Source organism: Lathamus discolor, chromosome 13, assembly GCF_037157495.1.
Source record: "Lathamus discolor isolate bLatDis1 chromosome 13, bLatDis1.hap1, whole genome shotgun sequence".
Classification (NCBI taxonomy): domain Eukaryota; kingdom Metazoa; phylum Chordata; class Aves; order Psittaciformes; family Psittacidae; genus Lathamus; species Lathamus discolor.
Genome location: NC_088896.1, coordinates 1,970,042 through 1,988,196, shown reverse-complemented (window position 1 = coordinate 1,988,196; position 18,155 = coordinate 1,970,042). Strand labels below are relative to the sequence as shown.

General features: G+C 54.8%; 1 protein-coding gene across 1 annotated transcript; it reads left to right on the top strand.

Annotated features, from left to right (window-relative positions):
- The first annotated feature begins 842 nt into the window (after positions 1-842).
- Positions 843-18,141, top strand: LOC136021607 (dynein axonemal heavy chain 9-like). The gene is made up of 11 exons (XM_065694026.1): positions 843-1,184; positions 4,321-4,517; positions 5,906-6,064; positions 6,756-6,886; positions 9,670-9,881; positions 10,068-10,301; positions 11,421-11,588; positions 13,466-13,582; positions 14,773-14,923; positions 15,785-15,899; positions 18,069-18,141. Exons 1-11 carry the CDS (start codon positions 843-845, stop codon positions 18,139-18,141), a joined length of 1,899 nt encoding a protein of 632 aa, XP_065550098.1.
- The last annotated feature ends 14 nt before the right edge of the window (positions 18,142-18,155 follow it).

Below are 18,155 nucleotides of genomic sequence, written 5' to 3'. Positions count from 1 at the left end.
TATTGCACGGGTGTGAATTGGATCACTTCTTGTCATAGAACCCCAGACAGCTTGCTCCAAGGGATGGCTGTCTTTGGGATGGTTAAAGACCAAAGCTGAAGGAGAAGACAAGAATGAATTCCCCTCTGGCCAAGGACAGCTTTGAATAGGAGAGAACATACAACACCTATACTGTGTCACCCTGTATCACCCGGTGTCAGTGTGTCCTCACCACAGGTGGCCAGTTACATATGCTGAAGAACTGTGTAAGAGAGCAAGGATCTCTGCTGTGATGCTTCTCTGTGCAATCCCCAGCCTTGGGTCTGGATAGTGAGAGGTTATCATAGAACCATGGAACCCCAGACTGGTTTGGGTTGAAGGGACCTTAAAGCTCCTCCAGCTCCAACCCCTGCCACGGGCAGGGACCCCTTCCACTGGAGCAGCTTGCTCCAAGCCCCTGTGTCCAACCTGGCCTTGAGCACTGCCAGGGATGGGGCAGCCACAGCTTCTCTGGGCACCCTGTGCCAGCGCCTCAGCACCCTCACAGGGCAGAGCTTCTGCCTCAGCGCTCAGCTCAGGCTCCCCCGCGCTCACGGCTGCAGCCCCGGCTCTCGCTTTCCCCTGGGGCTGCCGAGGAGCCGCGGGTGCAGCGGCCGTGCCCGCTGCGGCCCCGGGGCTGCCGTGGGTGGCGGCAGGGCCCCGCCTGTGCCGCCGCGCTCCCCGCGGGCCGGCTCCGGCCCCGTCCCGTCCCGCCGAGACGGGGCGCGCGGAGCGCCCGAGCGGGCGGGGCGGGCACTGGGCCCCGCCTTGCTGTGCCCCGGGCAACAGCGGCTCCGCCCGCAAACACGGCGGGGCCCGGCGGGATGGAGGCGGCGGAGGAGCCGGTCCCGGCCGCGGCCCCCGACCCCGACCCCGCGGTGTCGCGGCTGGAGCGGTGCGCGGCGCTGGCGCTGGGCCCGGGGCCGGGGCTGGGGGCGGCGGCCCCGGCGCTGCGGTCGTTCCTGAGCGGAGCCGCGGGCCCCGCGCTGCTGGCCTGGCGCGGGCCCGGGGGCGAGCTGGAGCTGAGCCCCCCCCCGCCGCCCCCCCCCCGCCGCAAGGCGCTTTTCTTCCTGCGCCCGCCCGGGCCCGGCCCCGGCCCCGGGGCGCTGCTGTGCGGGGACCTGCCCGCAGAGCCCCTGCGGCACTTCGCCGCCCTCGTGGAGGAGGTAAGGCCCGGGCGGCCTCCGGCGCTGCGAGCCGGCTCCCGGGGCTCCTCCTGCTCCTGCTGGAGCCGCTCTGACCCCGCTGCAAGAGACACTGAGGGGCTGGAGCGGGGCCAGAGAAGGGAATGGAGCTGGTGCAGGGCCTGGAGCACAGCGGGGATGGGGAACGGCTGAGGGACCTGGGGGGTTCAGATGGAGAAGAGAAGGCTCAGGGGGGACCTGATGGCTCCCTACAAGTGCCTGACAGGAGGATGGAGCCAGGAGGGGCTGGGCTCTGCTCCCAAGGAACAAGGGATGGGACAAGAGGAACCGGCCTCAAGCTGCACCAGGGCAGGTTTAGATGGAGCTGAGGAACAATTCCTGCCCCAGAGGGTGCTCAGGCATTGGAACAGGCTGCCCAGGGCAGGGCTGCAGGCACCGGCCCTGCAAGTGCTCACACACGGTGGAGACGAGGCCTCAGTGCCATGGGGCAGGGGCGGCCTTGGCATGGCTGGGGTAAGGGTTGGACTGGGTGAGCTTAAAGGGCTTTTCCAGCCGGGTTGGTCCCGTGGTTCACAGCACCTCCTGCCTCATGGGGCTCTCTCAGTTAAACCTCCTCAGTCCTGACCCGTATCAGCTCTGGGCCTGTCTTGTGCTGGTGTCCTTGTGGAACACAGATCATAGGGTCAAAGTGCTGGAGGGGACACCTCGATGTCCCCTGGTCCAAGCCGTGTTAAAGCAGAGTCACCCAGAGCCGGGTGCCCGGAACCTTGCCCATGTGCCTTCTGAGTCTCTCTGAGGATGCAGATGAGATGCCACAAGTACCCCAGCAGCCCAATGCCAGCGCTTGGTTACTGTCGTGTGGAAAAGCCTTTCCTGGTGGTCAGAAGGAGCTTCCATAGCCTCAGTGTAACGATGAAGGGGTGCAGGAACAGGAGCAGCTCTGGGCTGTGTGCAGATCATCACATCTCTTGGCCCAGGGCTGGGTTCTGGTCTGGGCTATGTCCATTATTGGGTTGTTTTTACAGGGGGGCTGTAAACTCCTTCACATCTCTCTGGTTTCTGCCCTTTGGTATCCATGCAACTCCTTTATGTTCCAAGAGCTAAGCACGAGTGCACAGCCCAAGGCTCCAGAAACTTCAGCTCCAAGCTGGGCAAAGCCAGCCAGTGGCAAGAACTCAGGTAAAGGCATTCAGCCCAACTGAACTCAGTTCACACACCTGGAGGCTGATGTTTGCCCAGAGGGATCTCAAGGTCCCTGCTCCTTCCCGTGCTGGCAGCCAGAACCGGCGCTGTCTCCAGCTGTTCCTGATGGCCCCTCACCTGAAGAAGTCTCAGCAGTGAGGCTGCAATGGGAAATAGAGGAGCTGCTTGACTGGAGATGCTCTTGGTGGATTAAGGTGGTGATGGATGGGCTGGATTCCAAGAGCAGCCTCGCAGGGCGGTTATCCCAGATTGGTGGGATAACGAGTTATGTATGTGGGGAGCTCTGGTTCTGAGGGCCTTGAGCCCCATGGTCTTGGCGACTCTGCCCAGACAGTGGGGTTTGCATTTAGGGTTGGTGTGTACATGGTGGCAGCAGACCCCGGTAGATCCTGTTTCCTGGCTGCCCTCAGCAGGTGGGATGCTGCTTCCTGATGGTCATTCCCAGGCTTTCCTCCCCTCCCCATGCAGGGCTGCTGTGGAGCAGGTTCTGCCTGGGCTTGGTCCCACTTTCAGATGTCGCTTGTGGGACACAGAGTGATGGGGCTGTGCTGGGGTGGAAGGGCCGCTGGTCCTTAAACAAAGGGGTTTAGGGCAGCCTTAGGAGAATTTGTCAGTGAAATAGTTTGTGTCCATCTCACTGCGGGTGTTTTAGGATGTCAGGAACAGACACACCACAGCTGTGTGTGCATTCAGCGAGGAAGCGACCTTGTCTGCCTGGCAGGAGGAGCGCACCTCTGCTCTGTGGAGCCGGGGCTCCTCGGGAGCCCAGCAATGGGTTTAACAGTCAGGAAGAAAATGATCAGTTCTCATTGACTGGTTGCAACATCACTGGCATTCTCAGTCCGTGGTTTCACAGAACCCCAGCCTGATTTGTGTTGAAAGGACCTTAAAACTCACTCAGCCCCAACCCCTGCCACGGGCAGGGACCCCTTCCACTGGAGCAGCTTGCTCCAAGCCCCTGTGTCCAACCTGGCCTTGAGCACTGCCAGGGATGGGGCAGCCACAGCTTCTCTGGGCACCCTGTGCCAGCGCCTCAGCACCCTCACAGGGAAGAGCTTCTGCCTAAGAGCTCATCTCAGTCTCCCCTCGGGCAGGTTCAAGCCATTCCCCTTGGCCTGTCCCTACAGGCCCTTGTCCCAAGCCCCTCTCCAGGTTCCCTGCAGCCCCTTTAGGCACTGGAGCTGCCCTCAGGTCTCCCCTTCAGGAGCCTTCTCTTCTCCAGGCTTCACTTCAGTTGTCTTCAGGTGTAAGTAATAGAGACGAATCTTGCTGATAGTGTAGCTTCAGGCACTGGAGAGGAGCTGGGCAGCGTCTGCACAGCTTGTTCCTTGGGGTTGTGCTCCCCTCCCCACAGCTCCCTGGGCATGACGGTTGCTGGTGCCAGGTCTGCAGTGCCAGCCGCAGTTACAGAGATGGGGCAGCACCAGGCAGGCCTGGGTGCTGGATTCCTTTGCCCTTTTGTATTTATTCCTTTTCAGTGTCCATCTGTAGCTATTTTATCCCCTTCCCCTCAGCTGAGGCCGGTAACACAAAGGGCTGTTGCTTGTCACCAGGGACAACCAGGCTTTGTCGGGCTGTTGCTGCAGGCTGCTGCCAGCGTGGAGAGCCTGTGCTCTGAAAGGTGGAGCAAGCACCAGGATGTTCTGTGAAGGCAAGGGGAGAAGAACCCATGGTGCTGTCTCTAGATGCAGGGCTGAGAGAGCCTGAGGATGGGGCTGCTCACTTTGCTGCTTTCCACCTTTCTCAGCTGCTTGGATTCAGGGGAAAGGATGTACAAGTGCTCAGAGTGGGGTTTGATGGGGTCTGCTCATCATCATCTGCCCTTGTTTCATGTAGCAGGGAAATGCTTGAGGCAGCAATGAGTGCCCAGGCTCAGCCAAGCAAGGACCTTGGAGCAGGGTGGCCGGTCTGTCTGCTGAAGCGCTTGTTTCTCATTGCTCTTTCATGGCTGTAGGTGATCGTGCCCATCCTGACAAACCAGAAGAACCATCAGGGCTGGCCACGAGTGGTGTCCCAAGACCTTATACGTCATGTCCACAAGCTGAAAAGCACTGTTTTCAAGGTCGTTGGCCAAGTAGAGGGCAAGACCTTGCTGCCTCTTCCAGCTGGTTCAGAGGGAATCGAGGACATTGACCTGGAAAATGAGAAATGGTAAGTCCAGCCTCACTGATGCGTGTGCTGGGTCCTCTGGGGAGCCTCTCCCCAGAAGCAATGAACTGCTCGGATCAATGAGGATAAAACCTAAACCCAGGAGAGGTTTTATCCTGTTTCATAGGTAAATGACCTGCCTGGTAGAGGTCCATGCTGCCTGCTTGGGCCGGACTATTTTGCCTCCTTTCAAATGTGGATTTATCGTGTATGGGAAAAGCCACCTAAAACTTCCTGCAAGCAAGCTCCTAAACTGCTCCTGGTCTCATAGAGAGATTTAGAACCTGTTGCATCTGTTCTCCTGGAGAAGCAGGGTGGCCTCCAGACACCCACTGCCTGTCTCTTCGACACCCACTGTGTTTCTCTTCAATAAGTAAATGAAAGACTTTGATAATTTGGGTTCTCTCCAGTCACAGGTGGCCCTTCCTGGGCGCTCTCCTGGTTCTGAAGTTCTCTTACAGCCCTGAGGGCCAGTCCCCAGGAAAGCCACTCCAGGTTTTCTCACTAGTTATAACCATGGAATGGAACCATGGAAACTTTCAGGTTGGAAAGGACCTTTAAGACCATCAAGTCCAACTGTTCCCCAGCACTGCCAAGGCCACCACTAACCCATGGCACTGAGGCTTATTGAACCACATACAATTGGCCACAGCCCATCACTCCAGCCTGTCCAGATCCCTCTGCAGACCCTTTCCACCCTCAAGCAGATCAGCACTCCTGCCCAGCTTGAGGTGCACTGGATCCCCTTGTCCAGATCACTGGGCAGCCACGGGAGGCTGAGCCCCCTGTGTGCATTATCCAGCAGCTGAGGACCCCTCTTCCTTTGCTAGCTGATCCATCTCATTGCAGCTGCAGGAACTTTCACCCCAGTCCTCCCAAGAAGCCAAGCTGGTGCCAGAGGCTGCGGGTGCAAGGATTTTGACTGTGGCAGTGCTGTGAGCCTGGCCCAATCCACAATAACTAAGTCTGGAAGGTCCGTAGAGCAGATGCGTTTGCACATCATGTCATCTCCTGAGGTCCCTGAGTGGAAGCATATGGCCCAGACATGGGCTACAGCTCACTCCGTGCAGTTTCTCTCTGAACTGAGTTAACGGCTGTGGGGAGGTGGAATGCATTCAGGGAGAACAGTACAGGGAGAGATAATGCTGCTGGAGGTTTGGCTCTCCAGGTCAGACCCTGAACGCGTAATGGATCTGATGCCACAGTGACTGGCTGTGCAGAGAGGTGGCAACTGGCTTTTGGGTTTTGATTGTTCTGGGGTGTTGAAAGGTGAAGCTAGACTGTAATGTGTAAACTCCAGCCATCCATGGGGTCATTTGAAGTAGATCCAGTCAAGCACTGCTCATCAACAAGAGGAAAGCAAAGTTAACCTTGTGGTCTGTTTTCTGCAGCCTGGAGCTCATAGATAAATCTCTTGTCTATGCCACCGAGTCATCCATCATAGACTGGAGCTACCAGATCCAGGAAGCACTGAAGAAAGAGTCTTCAGAGCCTCTCCTGCAAGGAACCAACCCCAACCCAAAGGTGGAACTGGAGTTCTGGGAGAACAGGTACCCTGGGGAGCCAGCCCAGGGCATGGTGGTCACTGGCTCTGGTTTTGGGCGGAGGAAGAGTGCAGGAGACACACAGAGCTGCTGACTTGAAAAGAGCAAGGCCTGAAGAGTGCCAGGGAGGTCACTGGGCCCTGGGCTGTGTTTTAACTTGCCCCCAGCACAGGGGCTGCACCTCAAGGGAGTTCTGCCACTGTTCACTAGGAACCAGGCACAGGAGGAAGTGATGATGTGGTGTAGTGTTCTGTAGCGCGTAGTGTTCTGTAGCGCGTAGTGTTCTGTAGCGTGTAGTGTTCTGTAGCGCCTTCTGGAAGCAGTGCACCTCAGTGGCTGCTCTTCATCTCTCTGTGCCAGGGGAGGTTTAGAGGCTCAAGAGCCGGGCAGTGGCATTTCCTTCTGCCCTTTGCAAACTCCTGAGCTGTGTCAGTCCATCATTTAAAGCCCTTCCTGCAGGAGAGCTGTTACTGTTGTTTGCAGAGGCTCCTCACGGCTTCCTTCACAAGTGTTCTGGCAGTGCAGAGCTGTGGTAATGCTGAACCCCTGCACTGTCTGTTTGTCCTGTGGGCTTTGTCTGTGTTTTCCTCCCATTTCCTTTCACTCAGCCCATGTGCAGCTGAAGGAAACCCTGAATCAGGGCCAAGGGAAATGGGTGGTGTGAGGGCACAGCTGTAATGTGTCTTGGTTGTTGCAGGTGTGAGAACCTGGAATGCATTTACAACCAGCTGAGAACCAAGAAGGTCAGCAACATGATAGAGGTGCTGAAGAGAGTTGGGAGCAGCTACATCCCAACCTTCAACACTATGCTTATGGATGTTGAGACAGGTGAGGTGCTGGGGCAGCTTCACCATAGTGCTGGCTTCTGGCCTTTCTCATAGCCTGGTGGTACTGGTCTCAAGCCCAGTGTGGCTGTAGTGACGCTGGTCATTCAGTTTGCTGTGACTGTGGGGACTGCAGCCTTGTGTCTGGCCCTGTCTAGTTCACGGAGTGCAGCTGGGCTGCTTGTGCTTGATCTGTTGCTTTTGTTTACAGGCTGGGACAAGCCTGATGCCTGGTCTGTTGAGCCAGATCCTTCCCAAAGGTCCGAGTGAGGGGATCTGGAAATTCTCTGCTGTAATAAAGCATTCAGGCTGAAAGATCTGGGCTTGTCCAGCCTGGAGAAGAAAAGGCTCCTTAAGGGGAGACCTGAGAGCAGCTCCAGTGCCTAAAGGGGCTGCAGGGAACCTGGAGAGGGGCTTGGGACAAGGGCCTGTAGGGACAGGCCAAGGGGAATGGCTTGAACCTGCCCGAGGGGAGACTGAGCTGAGCTCTTAGGCAGAAGCTCTTCCCTGTGAGGGTGCTGAGGCGCTGGCACAGGGTGCCCAGAGAAGCTGTGGCTGCCCCATCCCTGGCAGTGCTCAAGGCCAGGTTGGACACAGGGGCTTGGAGCAAGCTGCTCCAGTGGAAGGGGTCCCTGCCCGTGGCAGGGGTTGGGGCTGGGTGAGTTTTAAGGTCCTTTCAACACAAATCAGGCTGGAATTCTGTGATTCACATGAATGCAGTGGGATTTACCCCAACTTTTGCATTGTGGTGGGAGGCCTGGTACCTGTGAAGTGGCTGCAGCACGGTGCGAGCATGGCCCATGTGTCTGCCCACATCCCCACCCAGTAATGTCCTCCTGAATGCAAGGTCTGGCCTGCCCAGCTTTCCTGGCCTTCTTGACAGGGAGATAGTTGCAAGGATGCTGTGGGGCAGGTGACCTGTAGATGGTGATGTGCATCAGCAAATCTGCCTTCTCCCGTATTTTTCCAGTCTGGCACAATGCAGTGAGATGAGAGAGCTGGGAGCAAGAAAACAACAAGATTGCATTTCCCCGTTCAGGGATCTAAAGTCTTACAAGGAAAATCACCCAGGCTTTGCTAACTAAGTGCATGCTGACAGCTCACTCTGTTCTTCACCCCTTCCCATAGAAACATTTAATCTAGTAGGGATCTGTGTCACATTCTATGCCGTACAGTTTATAGGGGCTTGAGAAAACCCACTTCTGTAAGGAGCCAAGAGTTCCTCGTCACACTAATCCTATGGTTCTGTAATGAGTGCTTTAAGGATCTAATCAAAAGACACCAAATATGTGGGTTTAACCCAGTTAGAGAAACACTCCCCGTGACTGCAGCATTTCTGGTACAGCACAGTTGGGATTTGTTTTCTCTGCCCCTGTCCCTGGTGTTGTGCCCTCCCTGCTGACATCCTGGGGTGGCTGTTGTCCGTCTTCTATGCTGGGAGAGTGATGTTGGGACTGGGAGTTTCTTCCTCCTTGGGTTCTGGGGGTAGTTTTTATGTGTATTCAGGCACTTCTTTCACTTGTTGATCCACAGGTTTAACTGCACAACGATCACTTGGTTTTGTTAATGCTTCTACTTTGGGATCATCTTTCAGGGTAAAACCACAGAGCTGTACAAAGCCAAGGGAAAGCTTTCAGCCACTCAGACATTACTTACCTTGCTGTCATAGAATCCCAGCCTGGTTTGTGTTGGAAGGGACCTTAAAGCCCCTCCAGCTCCAACCCCTGCCATGGGCAGGGACCCCTTCCACTGGAGCAGCTTGCTCCAAGCCCCTGTGTCCAACCTGGCCTTGAGCACTGCCAGGGATGGGGCAGCCACAGCTTCTCTGGGCACCCTGTGCCAGCGCCTCAGCACCCTCACAGGGAAGAATTTATTCCTTACATGCAACCTACATCTCCCCTCTTTAAATTTAAGCCCCTCACCCCTTGTCCTGTCACTACAGTCCCTGAGGAAGGTCCTTCCCCAGCATCCTCATAGCCCCGCTTCAGACACTGGAAGCTGCTCTGAGGTCTCCACGCAGCTTCTCTTCTCCGGGCTGAACAGCCCCAATGTTTTCAGCCTGTCTTCATACGGGAGGTGCTCCAGCCCCTGGTCATCCTCATGGCCTCCTCTGGACTTGCTCCAACAGCTCCATGTCCTTATGTTGAGGACTCCAGCACCGCACACAGTGCTGCAAGTGGAGTCTCCCCAGAGCGCAGCAGAGGGGCAGGATCCCCTCCCTCAACTGCTGCTCATGCTCTGGGGGTGCAGTCCAGCATACGGAGGGATTCTGGGCTCAAGTGCACACTGAAGCTGGGTCATGGCGAGCTTCTCCTCACCCAGCACCCCCAAATCCTTCTCCTGAGGCTGCTCTGAATCACTTCTCTGCCTAACCTCTGTCTGTGCCTGGGACTGCCCCAATCCAGGGGCAGGACCTTGCACCTGGCTTGGTTGAACTTCATGAGGTTCGCACTGTCCCACCTCTCAATCGTGTCCAGGTCCCTCTGGATCCCATCCTTCCCCTCCCATGTGGTGACTGCACCACACAGGTTGCTGTGCACATTTAGCAGTTGCGCACTCAGGCTGTGCACAGAGCCCTGTCCCAGCTCCCTGTTGCTCGACTTCATGTCGGTGTACGTCCTGTTGTGGTGAGTGCTGTAGCTGAGCAGTGTTCACGGGTGAGCACTCTCCAGCACACAGGTAGGTGAGTGTGCTCCATGACTCCTTGTTTTCCCAGGTACCTTCCATCCAGCTCATAGCCCACCACAGCTTGGTGCATCTCACCACTTGTCCTATCTCTTACCGCAGCTTTGGCCGAAGCTCAGGACATTCACCTGCACCTGATGCCCCTCAAGCGCCACTTGGAGGACATCGAGAAGGTTGAGTTCAATGAGGTGAAGCCTTTCCTGGTCCCTCTGCTCCATGTGGTGTGTTTGATCTGGGTCACCTCCAAGCACTACAACATGCCTGCACGGGTAGTAGTGCTGCTCCAGGAAATCTGCAACCTCCTCATCCAGCGGGTGCGTGGCCAGGCTGCCTGTGTTTGCCAGGGGCATTCCTTCATGCAAGTCCCTTCTCTCCTCCTTTCCCCATCCTTCCCTGGCAAAGGGATTCTTAATGTGAGAGGTGGGATCAGACATGTTCAGTGCAAGAAGTCCTTGTTCTCTGTGGCAGCAGAAGTGACCTCTCAAATTTGGCTTTTCTAGGCCATGGTGTACCTGTGTCCAGAAGATCTTCTGAAAGGAGAGATGGAAGAGAGCCTGGGCAAGGTGCAGCTGGTGCTCAGCATCCTGAATGCATTCAAAGAGGCATTTGAGGAGAGAAGGGAAAGGCTGCACACGTATTATGGACCAGGCCAGGAAGTGAGGGAGTGGGAATTCCCTGCTGTGATGGTGTTTGCAAGGCTGGACAGCTTCCTGGAGAGACTGGAGATGGTGGAGGTGAGACTCTGGTCTTGAAAACTATTGCAAGCCTTCAGGAGAGGTCTGTAGCTCCCTTGCTGGCATCTTCATTTCCTGTAGCTTCACCTGATACCAGGGCATGGGGCACTTCTTTGCTCCTGTTACAGCAAGGCTGGGACCTTGTTTTACTATGTCCTGCTTGCTGCATGTGTAAGATGTGCAGTTGTGTCCTTCTGCTCAGGTTGGTCAGTTTGGTGTTGTTCCCAAAGAGTCCTGTGGCTCCTCGTGGGCAGGGGAATGGGGGTTACTGGAGGCTGTGCATTTCATGGCTGTAAATAAGGCTCTACAATCTCCCAGTCCTCCTGTTGCTATCAAAGACACCCCAGAGCTGCAGAGCCCACGTGCTCCCCTTGAGCGTGGCCACGTAGGCCTGGGGAGGGGCAGGGAAACGTTCCTCACCAGCTCATTGCTTTGATACCAGGTTTCAGTGACACCTTCACACCCTGATGGTCTGTCCAGCTGGGATGCTGTGGTTGAGGGTGCCCCTGTTTGTCACTGCTTGTGAGATGCTCATCCAAGACAGGGACATCTGGAGTCATGAGTCCCCTCATCTGTCAGCTCCCAGTGTGCCTAAGGGCCCCTCGGGCTGCGGGTGATGTTGTTCTGCAGAGAGCAGGTCTGTGTGTGCTGGGGCAGCCCTGTGCTGTGTCTGGAGTGGAAGGTGTCCCTGCCCATTGCAGTGACAACTAGCTGAGCAGGGACAGTGACACCCACTTGGACACAGGGAGGTTTGGGCAGGAGCTGTGACACTTGTACCTGTAAACATCAGAAGTCTCTTGGTCAATACCTCTAACACTGGGATTGTGAGGTCTGTGGATGACATACCAGGGTCTGCTTTGGACCTGTCCTTTAAACATCCTTAAAGCAGTTTACAGTTGTTGTAGTATTTCTAGTGGCAGCAGCAGGTCCCCCTAGGGAGGGCCATGTTCTGAGCAGCCGCTGGTGACCAGGACAGGCAGCATCTAGCTTCCCCTGTCCTGGTTGTGCCACCCGGCTTGGGGACATCCTTGGAATGGCAGCATGTGCAGCTTTGTGTGACCACTGTTGCCATCTCCTTTTGTCAATATATTAACTTGTGTCCCTCCATTGACTTTGAAGGATCTTCTGGCAACTGCCTTGGACCTAATGAAGCTGGAAAAGATGGAGTTCAGTGGGATTAAAGGGAAGGCCCTGGGCCAGCAGGTGCTGGACATGTATGAGAACTTCCAGGAGGCGTACAAGGTGTTGGCAGAGCACTCCTATGACTGCCTTGACCTGACCAACACGGTAGGTGGGACCAGGTTGTGGTAACTCCAGCAACATGTGTGTGTTGCCTAAGCAGCAGCTGCCTCTGCCACGGAGCCCTGACTCATGTGCAGTCCTGCTGGCCTCTTCCCAGCTCAGGACCTGACACCAGTGCAGCTGGGAAACAGGGATTTCCATGCCATACGCAAGCTTTCCCTCTATGGGGTACTTGCTGGTGTGGCTGAGCTGTACCAACATCCCTGTTTCTTTGCTTTCCTGCTCTTGGTGTCCAGCTTGTGTGATGAGGGCCAGCTCAGGTAACCTCTGGCGATGTGTTTGCTCTTGTCTAGATGAACACGTGGTATCTGGTGCTCCTGGAATTGAAAGGCTCCGTGTTGTGTTATCAGTAGTGCTTTAATGAAAGGAATCTTGCCAGCCCTCTGGGTCATGGTTCAGTGGCTGTCCGGATCACAGGTGCTTACAGCAGCATGTGTCATGCAAGCAGGGCAAAGCAGCTGTGCCTTGGGCCTCCTTACTGCCTGTTCACAAACTCCTGCTCTTGGTCTTGACACTGAGCAGCATGGCCTGGGGGTGAGCTATGAAGGAAGGGTGAGGATGGGGTTTCCGAAGTGGTCCCATCTGGCTCCCGTGGTTGTGACTGATCTCAGGATCTTTGATTTCGTCTGCTGCTTGTCCCAGTTGCTTTAGGCTCAGCTCGCTGTGCCTGAGGAGCAGGACATGGTCAGGCCTGTCCCAGGGCTAAAACTGGAGTGGCCATAGGGCAGCTCCATGGTGAGGAGCTCCAGTCTCACTGCTGTGGCACACATCCAAGTGGAAGGTGATCCTGAGACAAAGCCCTGGCTCCTGCAGGCTTCTGCCTCGCTCCCTGCTGTGCTGGGGTGGAAGGTGTCAGGGCTGGCGCTGGGAGCCGAGGCTGCTGTGCCTTGCTCTCAGGTGTTGGGACTTTGCTGTGGGGATGGCTGCCTTGTGCTTTGCCTCCTGTAGTTCCCAGCACATCTCTGCAGTGGTGGCTTTTCCCCAGTGCTGCCTGGGGCATCTTGCTGCTCTGTGTCCCTCCTGCCTCAGGAGGGAGGGCACAAGAGGAAGGGTGACGTTGGCTCTGCGGGAGCTGGCTCGGGTTCACTGACCCCATGGCCTTTGTGTGATTGAGTTGTGCTTGTTCTTCCAGTGCTTGTGTTTTGCACCCCCTGATACTTTCTAGAGCCTCTTTTATAACTAAACCAGGGCACATGGCTCTGCTGGAGCTCGGCAGTGGCAGAAGCTGTTGTCTTATGACACAGAAAACAGACACATTTAGAAGCTTAATTTTTAGTGGCTTTGTCCAAGCCAGGACAGGAGGACTGAAGTCTCCCACTTTGTCCAGCTGAGGCTTTGATTTGAGCTCTTACCTGTAGGAAAACAAACCTGAATTTTACACTTGAATTTGAAAGGATTTATTACAGCTGGAGCTGAAGAAGCAGTGCAGGAAGAGGATGGACGTTACAGAAACACAGACCTGGTGAGGTTAGAAAGGACCTCTGGAAATCACCTTGTCCGCAGTCCCTGCTCAAAGCAGGCTCAGCCAGAGCAAGGCTGTGAGCAGGCAGGTTAACCTTTTCCAAGGGTAGAGACTCCACAACCTCTCTGGGCAACCGGTGCCAGTGTTCTGAGCTGCCTTTATTGTTGTCCTATTTACAGCCAATTCAAGGTGAAAACCACAGGCTTGTTTTGCCTTGGAAGTAACTGGATTTGGACCCAGCAGGTTCATCTGTGGGTTGGCTGGATGGTGGTGTAGCCTTCAGGTCAAGTGGTTTAATTCCTGATGAATAGGAAGAGGAAAGATCCCTGGATCAGGAGGTTGCAGGTACCTTCCAAGTGCGCTTTCGCAGCCTCACAGCTGCTGTTCTGTCTTCCCACAGGAATTTGTGCAAAATGCCTTGGAATTCCAGCAGAAAGTAGAAGACATCGACCGCCGGTTGGGCACTGTTTTCATCCAGGCTTTTGATGATGCTTCGGACTTGGAGCATGCCTTTAAGGTTTGTTGGTCATGGTCCTTGTCTTCTGGAGAGGGGAAATCGGGCACCTGTGGTTTGCATGGGTGAGGATCCCCCCAGGCTGGGATCCCGGGCAGTGCTGTAGCTATGAATGGAGAGTGGCACAATGAGAACAGGCGTCTGCTGAGTGGAGGAGGAGCACTCACGTTATGCACATCAGGCTCTCGGATGTTTGACTTGTGTCTCTGGGTGTTGGGGGAGCTTCTGCTTTTTATAAGATTTCCTGGTGGGAACTGCTGTTAAACCCGCAGGGATGGTTGTTGATATCAGTTTGTTCATATTGGTAATACCTGGATGGATCTTAGGTTGGAAACGGGGGTTTTCCAGGAACCAGGCTGCTGTGTTCATCTTGCAGGAAAAAGAAATGGGATTTTATGACAAATTTCAACACAAGTGTCTGTAGAGAAGCCCATGGGAAGTGAGAGCAATTCCCTTTGGAAAGGCTTGGAAAAAACAGCAGATTTTGAAACATTTGAAGAATGCCAGTTGGAATATGGTTCCAAAGTCACTGCAAGAGAGACATTGAGGTGCTGGAGCAGGGCCAGACAAGGGCAATGGAGCTGGTGCAGGGCCTGGAGCCCAAGTGTGATGGGGAAGGGCTGAGGGACCTGGGGGGTTCAGTCTGGAGAAGAGAAGGCTCAGGGGGGACCTGATGGCTCCCTACAAGTGCCTGACAGGAGGATGGAGCCAGGAGGGGCTGGGCTCTGCTCCCAAGGAACAAGGGATGGGACAAGAGGCACCGGCCTCAAGCTGCCCCAGGGCAGGTTTAGATGGAGCTGAGGAACAATTCCTGCCCCAGAGGGTGCTCAGGCATTGGAACAGGCTGCCCAGGGCAGGGCTGCAGGCACCGGCCCTGCAAGTGCTCACACCCCGTGGAGACGAGGCCTCAGTGCCATGGGGCAGGGGTGGCCTTGGCAGGGCTGGGGAGCGGGTGGACTGCGTGATCTTGAAGGTCTTTTCCAACCTGCTTGCTTCTATGATCCTGTGATCTCTGTAACAAAAGGAAGGGACTACTTGGAAAATCAGGGTAAAGGAATTTCCCTTTTCCACAGTGCCCACTGGTGCAGACATTTGGGCTGAAGCATGGGGGCTGGGGAAGGAGATCCCAGTGGATCTCTGCTGAAGTCTGGGTTGTGAATTTCTCCCCCTTTTCTGTTTCTTCCCCTCTGCAGTTGCTGGACATGTTTGGGAGCCTCTTGGAGCGACCAGTGATTGCTGCAGATGCTGCTGACAAATACTCTGTCCTCATCAGCATGTTCCACAGTGCTGTGGCGCATGCAAGGCTCATCTACACCAGGCACATCCAGGCAGAGCTGGAGCTTGGTGGGTGGCTGGTGCTGAGTACAACAGGTTCTCCAGGGAATGGGGTTTAGATTAATTTTATTAATTATTATTATTTATTATTATATTATTATATATTATATTATTATAATATTATTTATTTATTTATTATTTAGACTCATTTCATGGGGAACAATTTCCTTTCTTCTAAGGAAAGCAAGACTTGCCCTGTTACAAATGGTTTGAGCCTCTGTAGTTCCTGGTGGGAATGGAAGTGCCTGGGAAAGCTGTTCTTAGTATTAAAGCAAATGATCTGCTGGCAGGAAAATACCGTGGTTTAAATCTGTGTCCATGGGATGTGACTGGGAATTGAGCTTTACCCCAGCAAGGCTCTAAAAAGGGGTTTCTCTCCACACTTGTGCCCTGCCTTAGACACCCCATGGGCCTTGCTCATGTGCTGCCCAGCATGAAGTTCTTGTGTTTCCACGGTCATGCTGTAATGCAAGTGGGACTTTAACAAGGCTTTAATCAACCTTTCCAGGTTTATCCTGGCCCAGGAAGGTTGGTGCAGGAGGACATGGGTCAGACTCCGGTCAGGTAATGGGGACAAGAGTGTGTCCTTTTGAACCGCACACAGTTTTCTTGCCTCAGGAAGGCTGTACTGGAGCCAGGCAAGTCTGGGAGAGGCAGCACTGCTGGAACCAGTACAGGTTAACAAAGGGAATGGAGAGATTCGTGGGTATTTGCCCTGGTCACAGACCTCCCCAATGTATCACATGTTGGATTTAAGGAAGGAAGCTGGGAAACGAGAGCAGTTTTGTGCAGATAAGCTGCTGGTGGGTGTATCTTTGAGGTTACAAGTACCGTGTTCAATCAAATGCTGTTTCAATGTGCCCTTCCCAGGATCCCCCCCTGTGCACAAGAACATGCCCCCCGTGGCTGGAGCGCTGGGCTGGGCTCGGGAGCTGCGCGCACGGATCCAGGGGCCATTTGGTCACTTGAGGCGCATCCCACGTGTGTGCGTGTCTGTTCCAGCCAAGTTGGTCTCTTTAATCACTCTCTTTGTCTCGCTGTTGAACATTATCCAATGGTTATGGCTGCAGTTATTCCCAGTTGGAGGGGGGAAGGTTCTGCCCAGCTTCTGGCATCATCCAAGCTGTGGGTGGCAGAGGGGTGCTGCATTGACCTCATCTAAGATGTGTTGATTTGGGCTGAGTTTCCAGGTTGGTGGAAAGATGAGGACCTTGGGCACTGGCAGGAGAACTTTCTCAGCATTAAACAAAGGAGCAATCTCCCAAGATCAAGCAAAGATAGTTCTGGAATACTTATCACCCAGATGCTTGTTATTATGGGTGGTCTTGACTAAGTGGGTCCCCATGCTCTCAGCTGCCGTGTCTCATGGCACTATATGAGACAGCATTTAAGAGCCCTGCAAGCAGCAGCATTACACACAGGAGAACAGTGCTTCCGGAGCTGCAGCTTGTAGTCACAGGAACAGTTTGGCTTATGCTGGGTAGGATTTGGAGTGCCTGGATCCACTTGTTTTATGTGCTTGAGCAAAATAAGTCATCTCCATAACAGCTGGGCTGCACCCCCAGAGCATGAGCAGCAGCTCAGGGAGGGGATCCTGCCCCTCTGCTGTGCTCTGGGGAGACCCCCCCTGCAGCCCTGATCCAGCTCTGGGGCGGCAGCACAAGAGGGACGTGGAGCTGCTGGAGAGAGGGCAGAGGAGGCCATGGGGATGCTGCGAGGGCTGGAGCAGCTCTGCTCTGGAGCCAGGCTGAGAGAGCTGGGCTGGGGCAGCCTGGAGAAGAGAAGGCTCCTGAAGGGGAGACCTGAGAGCAGCTCCAGTGCCTAAAGGGGCTGCAGGGAACCTGGAGAGGGGCTTGGGACAAGGGCCTGTAGGGACAGGCCAAGGGGAATGGCTTGAACCTGCCCGAGGGGAGACTGAGCTGAGCTCTTAGGCAGAAGCTCTTCCCTGTGAGGGTGCTGAGGCGCTGGCACAGGGTGCCCAGAGAAGCTGTGGCTGCCCCATCCCTGGCAGTGCTCAAGGCCAGGTTGGACACAGGGGCTTGGAGCAAGCTGCTCCAGTGGAAGGGGTCCCTGCCCGTGGCAGGGGCTGGAGCTGGAGGAGCTTTAAGGTCCCTTCCACACAAACTATTCTAGGGCTCTCACTGAGAAGTATCGGCAGCCTTCTCTCAATGTGTACTGCATTAAGGAAGGGTTTACTTGCACTGTTATAAAGACATCAGTGCAATGAAACAAGCTCTTGGAGCATTCCCAGCACAATTCTCATGCCTGGTTTTAATCTGAGTGGCAAATTCAAGGAACCATGCAGAAGAAGCCAGATCTACATTCTGCATTGATTTTGTTCCCTCAGTTTAGATCAGTTCAAGCCATGCCCCGCAGAAGGGGTGGAGTGATGCTGCTTCCTGCATGCAGCTTGAAAGGGAGAAAGGATTAAATAGGAAACCAAAGATGCTTTTGCTGGGGGTTGCTGGGAGAACCTGTTTACTTGCAGAAGGTTTAAGCAGCACTTGCCCAGTGGTGACTGCTCAGGTTTTGATGAAGTTCATTCAGGTTTTGTCAAAACGGCCTCTAAAATTAACAGTTGTGTTCAGGAAAACTGGGATGTTGTACATAAAACAGTGGGGAAAAGGTGGAATTCCTCTGTCTGCCTGGGCTTGGAGGTGCAGCCCCACAGCTCTGGGATGCCTTTGCCCTTCCCTGTTTGAGGGGCACAAACTTGGCACCACAAAGAGCTGCATCTCCCAGGAACCAAGTGCTGCTGCTTTCTGAGCCTGTTAGACCTTGGGAAGTGCTGGCTGGTGAGCAGAGGCTGCCATGCTCTGTGCAAATGGAGTGTGGAACTGGGAGCATCAGGTATGTCAGAGACCAGTATTCCTCCAGCAGCACAGCCCCTTTTCCCACCAGGGATTGAATCTGTCAGTCAGCAGATTGACAACCTGTTGTGCAGGTTGTCAAGCACACAGCAGACAAAGGGCATACTAAGGGTTTAATAGCCTTTGGATAGCCTTTGTGCCTTGGTTTGGGTGATGTGGTGGGGATGAAAACCACAGTCCCCAGTCAGAACCTGCCTGCAAAGTAGTGGCTGCTCTTGGGAAGGGTAGGTGCAGATTTAGGGCAGAGCTACACATAATGCTGAGCTTGTCTCCTGTGCTCGCAGCTACTTGGACTCTGCTGAAGGAAGGAGGGTGATGGAGAGGTATGAAGAAATGACCCAGCTGCTCGACAGGTAGGTGGTGGCTCAGGC

What these genes read in the sequence shown, in the direction of transcription:
- LOC136021607 (XM_065694026.1), top strand. Translation starts at nt 843, where the DNA reads ATGGAGGCGGCGGAGGAGCCGGTCCCGGCCGCGGCCCCCGACCCCGAC. An exon ending in GCAACCTCCTCATCCAGCGG is followed by an intron (nt 9,882 to 10,067) that starts GTGCGTGGCCAG and finishes TGGCTTTTCTAG; the next exon opens with GCCATGGTGTACCTGTGTCC. An exon ending in AGAGACTGGAGATGGTGGAG is followed by an intron (nt 10,302 to 11,420) that starts GTGAGACTCTGG and finishes TTGACTTTGAAG; the next exon opens with GATCTTCTGGCAACTGCCTT.